The 14,423-nt window shown below is 44.8% G+C and overlaps 1 protein-coding gene across 4 annotated transcripts in view; it reads left to right on the top strand.

The window, feature by feature from the left end:
- Window positions 1-14,423, top strand: part of LOC135524034 (reelin-like) — a 298,396-nt gene that overhangs the window by 54,442 nt on the left and 229,531 nt on the right. For all 4 annotated transcript variants that reach the window (XM_064951167.1, XM_064951168.1, XM_064951166.1 and 1 more), the window contains exon 2: window positions 11,924-12,031. In XM_064951167.1, the coding sequence (XP_064807239.1) occupies window positions 11,924-12,031 (108 nt within the window). The remainder of the gene's footprint in view (window positions 1-11,923; window positions 12,032-14,423) is intronic.

Below are 14,423 nucleotides of genomic sequence, written 5' to 3'. Positions count from 1 at the left end.
GTGCACAATGTAAAACATCAAATAATGCAAGCAGAACAAATTAGGCCAATACCCACTAATTATCTACAACCACCTAAAAGGAAGTGATTCTCAAACCCATCACCACAGAGAGATGAACCTGGAGAAGAGTTCCCTAAGCAAGCTGGTCCTGGGGCTCTGTTCGCAAACACGAACAGACCCCACAGAGACCCAGGACAGCAACACAATTAGACCCAACCAAATCATGGGAAAACAAAAATATAATTACTTGACACATTGGAAAGAATGAACAAAAAACAGAGCAAACTCGATCACTAGTTGGCCCTAAACAGAGAGTACACAGCGGCAGAATACCTGACCACTGTGACTGGCCAAAATTAAGGAAAGCTTTGACTGTGTGCAGAGCCAGTGAGCATAGCCTTGCTATTGAGAAAGGCCGCCATAGGCAGACCTGGCTCTCAAGAGAAGACAGGCTATGTGCACACGGCCCACAAAATTAGGTGAACCTGAGCTGCACTTACTAACCTCCTGCCAAATGTATGACCATATTAGAAACAAATATTTCCTTCAGATTACACAGACCAACAAAGAATTAAAAAACAAACACATTTTTTAAATACCACAGTGTGCCATCACAGCAGCAAGATTTGTGACCTGTTGCCAAAAGAAAAGGGCAACCAGTGAAGAACAAACACCATTTTAAATACAACCCATAGTTATGTTGATTTATTTTCCCTTTTGTACTTTAATCATTTGCACATAATATGACATTTGAAATGTCTTTATTATTTTGGAACTTTTGTGAGTGTGATGTTTACTGATATTTTTTGTATTGTTTATTTCACTTTTGGTTTTTATGTATTTCACTTGCTTTAGCAATGGCGATCAGTCAATCATTTTCTGACAGATGTTTGTGAAGTGCATATCTCAGCAGTATAACAAATTGTGTATATTAATCACTTAAGATCTTTCTCTCTCTAGTTCTCTCCTCTCTAGTTCTCTTCTCTCTCTACTATATCTCTCTCTCTGTCTCTATCTTTCTCCGTCGCTCTCTCTCCACCCCTACACCTTGTACTTTGTAGTAGAACTGATCCCTCTTGACACCCCCACATGGAATGCTTAGCTTAACAATTCCACAGAGATATTTGGCTGAACCATGCAAACATCTGCTTCGTCTACACACACACAAATACACTCAGGTCTTGGATATTGTTATTCCTCTTGGCCCAGAGAAGACCAGTCAGAGATGAAGTATTGGCAGGAATGTTAAGGCTACCTTCAAAGGCTCTCCACCCTGCTCTTTAGATATATGAAGTGTGTGTGTGTGTGTGTGTGGGTGTGTGTGTGTGTGTGTGTGTGTGTGTGTGTGTGTGTGTGTGTGTGTGTGTGTGTGTGTGTGTGTGTGTGTGTGTGTGTGTGTGTGTGTGTGTGTGTGTGTGTGTGTGTGTGTGTGTGTGTGTGTGTGTGTGTGTGTGTGTGTGTGTGTGTGTGTGCGTGTGTGTGCGTGTGTGTGTGTGTTGTATCACTCCTCTCTCACCCATGGATGGAATGGACTAGACACATAAGCCAATCAGATCAGATCTTACCTGTCAGGGGATTCAGACACACACACACACACACACAGAATCCCTGTCTAAATAATGCAGATCTAGCATCGGTATTGATCGAAGCGCTAGTCTCTATGGACTACTACTCCACTACCCCATATCTCCCTTCCATCCCTCCATCCACCCATCTCCATCCTCGCTTCCCCATCCATCCCCTGGGCCTCTGTTCTTGTTTTAACACGTGCCCCTCCCCCTCCGCTCATTCCCCTCTACATCAAACAGACTTCAGGTACCGCTGCTGTGAAGGAGTAGAAAATGCATGCAAAGGTATTAGAGAAGAGCACTATTAACACAGTTCTATGAATGAGAGGGAGGGAGAAAGGGAAAGAGAGGAGAGAGAGTGAGAAAATCCCTTTCAACAAACTCTGATGTTGGAGGGGTGGATGTGTATGTATGTGGGGGTGGGGGAGTGGAGTGGATAACCTCAGAATGCAGGTCATGTAGAATGTAGAAACTAGCACATGTGTGGGGGAGAAAATCAGTATAAGTATGATGGTTGCTTGTGATTGTGAATGTGAGAGCATTTTGAATGCACTACTTTCCTGAGCTGCGATGTACACTATATATTGAATATCATAAATATAATGCTTTCAAACACACACTGGAATTGAATACATACCCTCTCTAGGAAACACTGGCTTTTCCCTCAAATATTTACATGCCACACCAGCATCTTGCGGAGCCTAGATAGACTTGTGAAGTTGAAAATAGAGAGATAAATACGGTACAGAAAAGTACTATGGTTCAGCTACAGTATATTGAAAAGCAGCAGTCAATGGTGGTATGATTGCAGTACATAGGGACAGGAGTGGTATGATATTAGTATATAGGTACAGGTAATGGCATGATTACAACATACAGAGACAGGTAGAGGTATGATTACAGTATATAGGTACAAGTAATGGCATGATTACAATATACATAGACAGGTGGTGGTATGATTACAGTATATAGGTACAGGTAATGGCATGATTACAATATACAGAGACAGGTGGTGGTATAATTACAGTGTATAGGGACAGGTAGTGGTATGATTACAGAATATAGGGACAGGAGTGGTATGATTACAGTATATAGTGACAGGAGTGGTATGATTACAGTATATAGGTACAGGTAATGGCATGATTACAATATACAGAAACAGGTGGTGGTATGATTACAGTATATAGGGACGGGTAGTGGTTTTATTACAGTGTATAGGGACTGGTGTTGGTATGATACCTGTATATAGGGACGGGTAGTGTTATGATTACAGTATGTATGTACAGGTGTTGGTATAATTACAGTATGTATGTACAGGTGTTGGTATAATTACAGTATATATGAACAGGTGGTGGTATGATTACAGTGTATAGGGACATGTGTTGGTATGATTACTGTATATAGGGATGGGTAGTGTTATGATTACAGTATGTATGTACAGGTGTTGGTATAATTACAGTATATATGTACAGGTGTTGGTATAATTACAGTATATATGAACAGGTGGTGGTATGATTACAGTGTATAGGGACATGTGTTGGTACGATTACAGTATATAGGGACGGGTAGTGTTATGATTACAGTATGTATGTACAGGTGTTGGTATAATTACAGTATATATGTACAGGTGTTGGTATAATTACAGTATATATGAACAGGTGGTGGTATGATTACAGTGTATAGAGACATGTGTTGGTACGATTACAGTATATAGGGACGGGTAGTGGTATGATTACAGTATATAGGGACAGGTGTTGGTATGATTACTGTATATAGGGACGGGTAGTGGTATTATTACAGTATATAGGGACAGGTGTTGGTACGATTACTGTATATAGGGACGGGTAGTGGTATGATTAATGTAACGGCTTTCGTCTAGTGAAGGAGAAGCAGACCAAAATGCAGCGTCGTATTTTTGAGACATGTTTAATGACGAAGAATACGAACAAATACAAAAAACAACAAACGGAACGTGAAAACCTATACAGCCTATCTGGTGACAATAAACGCAGAGACAGGAACAATCACCCACGAAACACTCAAAGAATATGGCTGCCTAAATATGGTTCCCAATCAGAGACAACGATAAACACCTGCCTCTGATTGAGAACCACTCCAGACAGCCATAGACTATGCTAGACACTCCCAAGACAAAACACACCACAATAAACCCATGTCACACCCCGGCCTGACCAAATAAATGCAGACAAACACAATATATATTGACTAGGGCGTGACACAACCCCCCCCCCCTGAAGGTACGGACTCCCGGGCGCACATCAAAACATTAGGGGAGGGTCCGGGTGGGCGTCTGTCCATGGTGGCGGCTCTGGCGCGGGACGTGGACCCCACTCTATCAATGTCTTAGTCCCTCCTCCTCGCGTCCTAGGATAGTCCACCCTCGCCGCCGACCATGGCCTAGTAGTCCTCACCCAGAACCACACTGGACTGAGGGGCAGCTCGGGACTGAGGAGCAGCTCGGGACTGAGGCAGCCTGGGACTGAGGGATAGCTCGGGACTGAGGGGTAGCTCGGGACTGAGGGGTAGCTCTGGACTGAGGGGAAGCTCGGGACTGAGGGGAAGCTTGGGACTGAGGGGAAGCCCAGCACTGAGAGGAAGCTCAGCACTGAGAGGAAGCTCAGGCAGGTAGTTGGATCCGGCAGATCCTGGCTGGCTGGCGGTTCTGGCAGATCCTGGCTGACCGGCGGATCTGGAAGATCCTGGCTGACCGGCGGATCTGGAAGAGTCTGGCTGTCTGGCGGATCTGGAAGAGTCTGGCTGACTGGCAGATCTGGAAGAGTCTGGCTGACTGGCGGATCTGAAAGAGTCTGGCTGACTGGCGGATCCTGGCTGACTGGCGGATCTGGATGCTCCATGCTGACTGGCGGCTCTGGCTGCTCCATGCTGACTGACGGCTCTGGCTGCTCCATGCTGACTGACGACTCTGGCTGCTCCATGCAGACTGGCTGCTCTGGCTGCTCCATGCTGACTGGCGGCTCTGGCTGCTCCATGCTGACTGACGGCTCTGGCTGCTCCATGCTGACTGACGGCTCTGGCTGCTCCATGCAGACTGGCTGCTCTGGCGGCTTCTTGCAGACTGGCAGCTCTGGCTGCTCCATGCAGACTGGCAGCTCTGGCAGCTCCTTGCAGACTGGCAGCTCCTTGCAGACTGGCAGCTCCTTGCAGAAAGACAGCTCCTTGCAGACTGGCAGCTCCTTGCAGACTGGCAGCTCCTTGCAGACTGGCAGCTCCTTGCAGACTGGCAGCTCTGGCTGCTCCATGCAGACTGGCAGCTCTGGCCGCTCCATGCAGACTGGCAGCTCTGGCCGCTCCATGCAGACTGGCAGCTCTGGCCGCTCCATGCAGACTAGCAGCTCTGGCCGCTCCATGCAGACTGGCAGCTCTGGCTGCTCCATGCAGACTGGCAGCTCTGGCTGCTCCATGCAGACTGGCAGCTCTGGCGAGGAGGAAGGCTCTGGCAGCGCTAAACAGGCGGGAGACTCCGGCAGTGCAGGAAAGGAGGAACGCACTCACAGCGCTGGAGAGGCGAGGCGCACTGCAGGCTTGATGCGTGGTGCTGGCACTGGTGGTACTGGGCCGAGGACACGCACAGGAAGCCTGGTGCGGGGAGCTGCCACCGGAGGGCTGGTGCGTGGAGGTGGTACTGGGTAGACCGGACCGTGCAGGCGCACTGGAGCTCATGAGCACCGAGCCTGCCCAACCTTACCTGGTTGAATACTCCCGGTCGCTCTGCCAGTGCTGCGAGGTGGAATAGCCCGCACTGGGCTATGCAGGCGAACTGGGGACAATGTGCGCAAGGCTGGTGCCATGTAAGCCGGCCCAAGGAGACGCACTGGAGACCAGATGTGTAGAGCCGGCTTCATGGCATTTGGCTCGACGCTCATTCTAACCCGGACGATACGCGGAGCTGGAATATACGCACCGGGCTATGCACCCGCACTGGGGACACCGTGCGCACCACAGCATAACACGGTGCCTGCCCGGTCTCTCTAGCCCCCGGTAACCACAGGAAGTTGGCGTAGGTCTCCTATCTAGCGTCGCCCTACTCCCTGTGAGCCCCCCCAAATACATTTTTTGGGCTGACTCTCGGGCTTCCTACCGCGCCGCCGTGCTTGCTTCTCCAACTCCATTCTTCTATACCCCTCTTCGCACTGCTCCAGCGAATCCCAGGCGGGCTCCGGCACTCTCCCTGGGTCGACCGCCCACCTGTCTATTTCCTCCCAAGTCGTATAATCCAGACTTCGTATCTCCTGCTGCCGCTGCCTGTTGTCACTCCGCTTGGTCCTGTTGTGGTGGGTGATTCTGTCACGGTTTTCTGTAGTTGAAAGAGAGTCAGACCAAAATGCGGCGTGGCTATTGCGATCCATGTTTAACAAAACTGAAGTAAACACGAATCAATATGAAAAAACAATAAACAATACACGAAAACCGAAACAGCCAAATACTGGTGCAAACTAGCACACGACAGACCTAAGGACAAGGAACAATCACCCACAAAACCCAACACCAAACAGGCTACCTAAATATGGTTCCCAATCAGAGACAATGACTAACACCTGCCTCTGATTGAGAACCATATCAGGCCAAACACAGAAACACAACATACCAGACACACAACATAGAATGCCCACTCAGATCACACCCTGACCAAACAAAACATATAAACATACAAAGCAAACTATGGTCAGGGTGTGACAATATAGGTCACATATTGTGTTGTGATTACAGTAGTATAGTGACAGGTGTTAAAACAGATCCATATGAGTAGATGTGAGTAGAGTTGGGGATATGTGTCACTTTAAACTTACATCCAGTCATTTGCCAGCGTACAAAAAGTATTTAATATATATCCAACAGTATGCAGGACAGTGGAGGATGTTTAGTACTAAAAGCTGTTTTTGATTAAAAGCCAGGAGAGAGCTGGATGGAGACATGTTGGGTTTGGGGTATTGTGATGTGGAGTTGGGGCTGTAGGCCACCTCTTTTTTTATATATTTATATATTATATATTTATATATTATATATTACAGTATATATAAATACATAGCAATTCTGCTATTAAAAAATCGTATTTGATCAGATAATTTCTCTGTATTTATTTCTTACTTTTATTCCAAAACGTGCCTCCTCTTTGCAATCACGCACTTAGGTGATATTGCAAAAAATGTGGCAAAGAATTTAACTTTTTGTTCTGGACACAAAGCGTTATGTTTTAACTTAAATCGGTTGAAAATCCATGGCAAAACTTGAAAATGGCTGTCCAGCAATGATCAACAACCAACTTGACAGAGCTTGAAGAATTTAAAAAAAGAATAATGAGCAAATATTGTATGATCCAAGTGTTCAAACCTCTTAGAGACTTACCCAAAAAGACTTACAACGGTTATCGAGACAGGGAGGAGAGAGAGGGATGAGAGAGGGAGGAGAGAGGGGGAAGAGACAGGGAGGAGAGACGGGGGAGCGAGAGGAGAGAGTGGGAAGAGAGACAGGGAGAAGAGACAGGGAGGAGAGAGACGAGTATCCAGAGAGGAGCAGAGCATGTCCAATTTGACTGGAGTGTGGAGAAAGATTAACAAAGGATGGAGTGGGAAGATTGGGAGAGAGACAAGGGGAGAGATGAGGAGTGAGACAGGAAGGAGAGAGAGGGAGGAGAGAGAGAGAGAGGAAGGTGAGAGAGGGATGACAGACATGGAGGAAAGAGAGGGAGGAAAGAGAGGGAGAAGAGAGAGGGAGGAGAAGGAGGGAAGAAGGAGTGGGAGGAGAGACATGGATGAGAGAGACGGATGAGAAAGAGGGAGGAGAGACAGGGAGGAGAGACAGGGAGGAGCGAGAGGAGAGAGTGGGAGTAGAGACAGGGAGGAGAGAGAGGAATGAGGGATGAGAGAGGGTGTGGAGAGAGGGAGTGGAGAGAGAGAGAGAGGGAGGAGAGAGAGAGAGATGACAGACATGGAGGAAAGAGAGGGAGAAGAGAAAGAGAGAAGAGTGAGGGGTGAGAGAGAGGGAGGAGAAGGAGGGAAGAAGGAGAGGGAGGACAGTCATGGGTGAGAGAGACCGATGAGAAAGACGGAGAGGCGACAGGTAGGATAGAGAGAGAGGAGAAAGGGAGGAGAGACAGGGAGGAGAGAGAGGAGAGAGTGGAAGGAGAGAGAAGAGAGAGTGGGTGGAGAGAGTGGGAGGAGAGACAGGGAGGAGAGAAAGTGGGTGTTTAGCATCCCCAGTGCCTCTGCAAGTGCGGAGAGGATATTCTCTGCTGCTGGCCTGCTCTCCAAGCACCATTGCATGACCCTGAAGCCACAGACACAGGCCAAACTCATGTTTCTAAAAATTAATTCAAAGGCACTTTAATAATAAGGCATTTTTTTATTAATTTGTATTTACATCTAAGTAAGCCACATCCCATATGCACAATGTATAGACTATAGTGATTTAATACAATGAAATGGTGTTTAAAAGTGTTTTATGTCCCTACCAGCCTATTGTGTCACACTCACAAATGCTTCACAATATATTTCTTTGTAGGCTATAGCCTTGAAATAATTGAAATAATGTAGCCTAAATAATTAATTGTCTTTCCTTCGTAGGCTCCCTGTCTGGCTCCTGACCTATTTAGAGTGTTTATATGCTGTTTAATATGACATGTAGCCTATCTGAAATGGTGTGCACTTCTTACATTCACCCTTTCATGTTTACTTTTCTTTCAAATCAAATGGTTTGGTTTCAATACTTCAAAACCAAATTGTAGGTTCAGTTAGTCACAAAAAAATAGATGGGTTTTGGTTAAATTGTGATTTTAATGAATGGAGGGAATTTGAAGAGCTTGTTTTTCTTTCTGTGAGCGTGGGGCGGTTTTTAGCGGAGTGGTTGGAAAGGACATGGAGCGATGAGTGGGATTTCCAACAGGGAGGAGAGAGAGTGAGGAAAGAGATGAGGGGACAGACAGGGAGGAGTAGTGCCGGATTAATGCAGGGGCTAAAGCCCCTAGTCCATGGCCTGTGGGTGGCCCAAGAAGAAGGAATGAGATATTTGACAAGCAGGGACCCATGTGGGTAACTGGTGGGCCCTGCTTGAATGGGTGACTGATTAATAAAACATGTAAATATACTACACAAAAACAACAGTGCTGGACCCATCTTTCAATAGATTAAATGAAAGATCCCATAAATATTCGATATGCACAAAAAAATATTATTTCTCAAAAATGTTGTGCAGAAATGTGTTTACATCCCTGTTAGTGAACAATTCTCCTTTACCAAGATAATCCATCCACTTGACAGGTGTGGCATATCAAGAAGCTTTTTAAACACAATGATCATTTCACAGGTGCACCTTGTGCTGGTGACAATTAAAGGCCACTCTAAAATGTGCAGTTTTGTCACACAACACAATGCCACAGATGTCTCAAGTTTTGAGGGAGCGTGCAATTGGCATGCTGACTGCAGGAATGTCCATTAGAGCTGTTGTCAGAAAATGTAATATTTATTTCTCTACCGTAAGCCATCCCCATTATCATTTTAGAGAATTTGCCAATATGTCCAACTGGCCTCACAACTGCAGACCACGTCTAACCACGCCAGCCCAGGACCTCCACATTCTGGCTCTTCACCTATAGGTTCGTCTGAGACCAGCCACACGGACAGCTGATGAAACCAAGGATTATTTCTGTTTGCAATAAAGCCCTTTTGCGGAGAAACACTCCTTCTGATTGGCTGTGCCTGGCTCTCCAGTGGGTGGGCCTATGCCCTCCCAAGCCCCATGGCTGCGCCCCTTGCCCAGTCATGTGAAATCTATAGATCAGGGCCTAATTCATATATTTCAATTGACTGTTTTCCTTATATGAACTATAACTCGTTGAAATTGGCCCATGTTAAATTTATATTTTTGCCAGTATAAATTACTAACTTTCAACTACGGTCCTGAAGTCCACCACAGGAACCGCTAGCGTCCGTAGACCGAGACAGACAGAGACAGATAGACATACAGACAGACATGAGGCCACAGAAGTTTGCTTCCCCAAATTCCCCACACCTAAACAGACCCAGATGGTATTACACTATGAGTCTCTGTCTCTCATCCTTCACCCAGTTCCATAACAAACTGAAGTGGAATCCTGGGTCAGCTTTGGTTCCTCTCTCTTTCTTCTTTAACATACAGAACCCAGCCAGACACATATTCATTTTGCGAGTGTACTGTATTCCTTTAGAGCCTTAGTTTTCCCCTCGTTGCCATAGGATCTGTCTGGTTGGCACCAGGCCAAGCCATGAGCCACAAAGTCAGTGATGCTAGTTGTTTTTACCCCAGTGATGTAGCTATGTAGTCCTGTGGTGTTTTTATGTCAATGATGTAGTGCTGTGGTCCAGTCAGTCAATAGTCGTCTAGTCCAGTGATGTTTTACACTAGTAATGTAATCGTGTAGTTGTGTGGTCCTGTGGTCCTGTCGCTCAATAGTCATGTAGTCCAAATATATTTTCTTACAGTGAAGTTGTCCTGTGGTGTTTTAAATCCATCGATATAGTCCTGCTGTGGCTAGTGAGGTTTTACAGTAACTCCAGTAATGTAGTCTTGTGGTGCTGTGGTCCTGTCAATCAGAATTAGATTTATACAGAAAACCAATAGCTCGTTAACCTGCTGGATACACTGTTGATCGACTTTCTGCTCCCAGGGACTACACTGTGGCTACCTGGCATGGATTGCCTAGTCCCTGAGTAACACCATCATCAAAGTCCTTTCGTTGTCTCATCAATAAGGATCTTTGATTTCCCCAGTAGGTATACTGTGGTAGATCACACTGTGGAAGAGTGGGTGGTTAGATCAGATAACAAAACAATCCTAGTATGTGACTCAAACCTCCACAGAGACCAGAAAGCCATTCTCCCTATGCTGCCGTAGTCTTATTTCTTGGGTGGAGTAACATCTGTCATAGTTGGCATCTGTAACTGGGTGCAACCCCCACCTCCGGAACATCCCAGCACCTGCACTCACCTCTGTTCCGTCTTTTCCGTCTCTCCCTCTCCCTTCCCTCTCTCCCATACAAATATTTTTATTGATACAACCCCCTGCCTCCCTTAGGGGACTCCTTCTCACCTTACACCCTTTACCCTCTACCCCTCCCCCTCTCTAATTGCCAGACCCTCGTGAACACCTGTGCTCTGTGCTCGTTAGTCTCGTTAGCAGCAGGGAGAGTGTTAAAGGTGGTGGTGGGCATGTTCTCTGCCAGATAGATACACATCACACTGGCTAATTATCTAGCATCAGTATGTAGTCTGCTGTATGTTACTGGAGAGGTGGGCCTGTGTTTGTAGGATTTCTATCATAATAATTACAGGACTAGGACTTAGTGTTGATGTTGATCCTTGATCTTGTAAGTAATTAGCATATACATTCATTGGTGATTAAGATACTTTGCAGGGAGGTAATGCCATTAGAGCCATAACTCAGGTTTGAGTGTTTCATATTATCTTCATATTATCTTGCTTGCGATAGTGCTCGCCAGAATGTAGTTCTAAAACCAGAAATGAGTAACCTCTGGTTCCTTCAGCCCTTTCTATGGGGAAAATTAATGGGGAAAGAATGGGAATATGGGATAAACGCTACAAATATGGTCTGAGGTTAACAGGCTTAGGAGATCTGAAATGTTTGTTTCTGTGGGATAATATCAGTCAGCTAACATGACCTTTATGTTTTGTTCTATGATAATATCAGTCAGTTAACATGACCTTTATGTTTTGTTCTATGATAATATCAGTCAGTTAATAACATGACCTTTATGTTTTGTTCTATGATAATATCAGTCAGTTAACATGACCTTTATGTTTTGTTCTATGATAATATCAGTCAGTTAACATAACCTTTATGTTTTGTTCTATGATAATATCAGTCAGTTTACATGACCTTTATGTTTTGTTCTATGATAATATCAGTCAGCTAACATGGCCTTTATGTTGTGTTCTATGATAATATCAGTTAGTTAACACGACCTTTATGAATTATGAAGCCTTTATCTGCATAATGTACTTGTTTTTATTGCATACTGTAAATGCTTCAAATTTCACAAAATGTACATTTTTAGCTGATGAAGATTATTTCATAAAACAAGCCTGTTTTTACCACATACCTTATTTTTAGCATTTATTTTCATCATAGACATGGCCAACAAGTTAGTTCCTACAAAAAAAAGACATTACTAGTGTTCTCTATTCCAACACGTTGTTATGAATTTACTACTTTGCCTGTTGCTTGTTTCTTTGTGTGTTTATTCCAATGTGTTTGAAGAAAGATGACCAGATAACTTAGCAGTGCTTCTCTTACTTCACACTCTTGTTTCGGTCTCTCCACAGTGACTGTCTCCACCAGTGTGTATTTTGATGGTCTGCTGGTGACCGGTCTCTACACATCCACTCCTGTCCAGTCTGCTCCTATCCCTGCTCCTGCTGCCTTCGGCTTTGGTGAGTCAACCTTTCAGTTCTGGACATCCTCAGTAACAATATGATAACCAACGAATGACATCTACTATGAAGCTTAGACCTAAAAGATTAACAATAAGTTGAAAATTCCATGGTGGACTATTATATGATTCCCTTTTCTTGATCAGAAGTTACTGGCAAATCACCCCCCCCCCCCATGGTTACAGAACAATGCAAAAATGAATGAAAGGAAACCACTTGAGTGTATTAAGATCCCAGGTTCTCCCAGTCCCTCCTCCACAGGCCTCTGATCACGGTCCAGACTCAGTCAGACGGCTCACAACCCAAAAAACACACACAGGGCGTCAGACAGGCTATGATGGATGAGACTGGGGTTGAGTCTAGGGTTGATGTGGCCTGGGGTTGGGGTTGATAAACTCTTGCTGTTTGATTGTAGAATGAAGGGAACGCAGATCTGTCCATAGAGGGGGGAAATACCAGAGGTACTATATGTTCTGTTAAATTATGTGGGAAGTACATTCTAAACCACAGGAGAAGTTGGAACAATGGAAAATAGAGAAAGAGATCATACTGACTGACTATAGTATGACAATTCATCAGGACAATTCGTCTTGTACACCATTCAGCTGGTGTACAGGACAAGCAGTCACATGTATACAAAAGGTCATGCAGTATTTCTTAGGAACTGCTTTTGGGACATTCCAAAGATTGGATTATGGGAAGTTCTGTGAAAACATGCCTGTAATGTCATAGCTTTATCTCTACCATCAGCGTTAGCCATGGGCATGAAGTTCAGTGAAAAAATGTAATGGCTGGATTCTGTGATGTAATAGCTGTATAGCTACCATTGGTGTTTACTGGGCATGGGTTTGACATTTTTTAGAAAAGGTCAAGGACTGAATTCTTGCTTACTTACTAATTCATCGTCTTTGTGCCTGCTGGTGCTTGAGGCTGATAGGACTCCAATTCTGACCATCTAAAGCCTGTTTTGCAGCCTAACTGATTTATAGGACTGAATTCACAGGAATCCCATGTACATAGTTCATCAATTTGGTCTAACAGAGAAACTCAGTTGTAAGAAATGTAACGCAGTAAGGATAATATAGTCTATGAGTTGAACTGAGAAGGTGCCTAAATTGAGATATCAGCGGATGGGAAGCCCAGTGTGCCAGGATGGAGGTCTCCTGTGGCCATAATGGACCCACACAGAGAGCAGGGCTCCAGTCCCAGAACTGTGCCCAAACTGTCCACTCTGTCTTTTCCTCTACCACATCACAATTTGCAACCCTGATTTTGGGGAAGGCATCCAAGCTTTGGGCCTCCAACATTGTGTCACCTTTGCTTCACAGAGACTAATTGAGCTGTGACTCATTCATTTGAAGAATGTGTGGAGAAACTGGCAGACTGATGGGTAGCTGCCCATTCTGCCAGTCTCATCCTCTGCCGGAAAAGTTCAACAGTGGTAGTCACTAGACTACTCAGTCATCCACTCTAGTTTCAGCTGAAGAGCTCTGCTGGGGCCAGAGTTGTCCAGCTCGCTGTAACGGCGCCTCATATTTTTGGACAATTGTATTCCGGCTTCTCTATAAAACAAAGTAGCCTATCACCGGCCCAGATTCACACACCAAGGCAAAGAAGGTTGATCAAAGCAGAATGAAGGCGGGATCTGCATTGAATAGCAATGGCTATTGGGAATTCATTTTCTGATTTGGCTTTGTTCAAGTTTATTTGCCACTAGACTGTGAATCTGTGCGTGATAGTAGGCTGTCAGTTCGCGATTGTGCAGATTGAAAATGGGCCAGCTTGTATGCGCATGATGCGCAGTTGAAGGTTGTAAAATTAGGGTCTGTAAGGTCATAAAAATACATTTATTTCATCATTTTTGTAATGTATTTAATGAAGGCACACTTAAATATTAGCCAATCAATCAATGAAAAATCAACCTATTAGCCATCATCAGAATGACCCTTCAGTGCGTGCCTGTGTGTGCCAGTGAGAATTAAGAATCAAGGTCGATGTCGCCTTCTTCCCACTAAATAAATCTGCACCGTTGAAAAACTGGGATTTCCCTCTATTAAACAGTAGCCATGTAATTGTGACAACGTAGCATAACTGACAAATTACTTGATGTGCATGATCTCCCCTGAAACAAATATTTTAGCCGTATATATAAATATGTCTAGTTAGATACCTAGCTTTGGGGGGGGTTAAGTGTCTTGATCAATGGCACAATGGCAAGAGATAGAAGGCCTACATGGGAAAAGACACATCAGTCTTCACGTGTCAATAATGCTTTCTTTTTCATGAAGGCAATAATACTAGTCATGAAAATGTGGTTTAAAGTCATGGAGAAGTCATGGAAAATGTGTATGAACCCCTAAAATACTCAGCGGTCTTTATAGCATTCCATTTG

This window comes from Oncorhynchus masou, chromosome 31 (genome assembly GCF_036934945.1).
Source record: "Oncorhynchus masou masou isolate Uvic2021 chromosome 31, UVic_Omas_1.1, whole genome shotgun sequence".
Lineage (NCBI taxonomy): Eukaryota > Metazoa > Chordata > Actinopteri > Salmoniformes > Salmonidae > Oncorhynchus > Oncorhynchus masou.
This window is presented reverse-complemented; position numbering and strand designations above follow the sequence as displayed.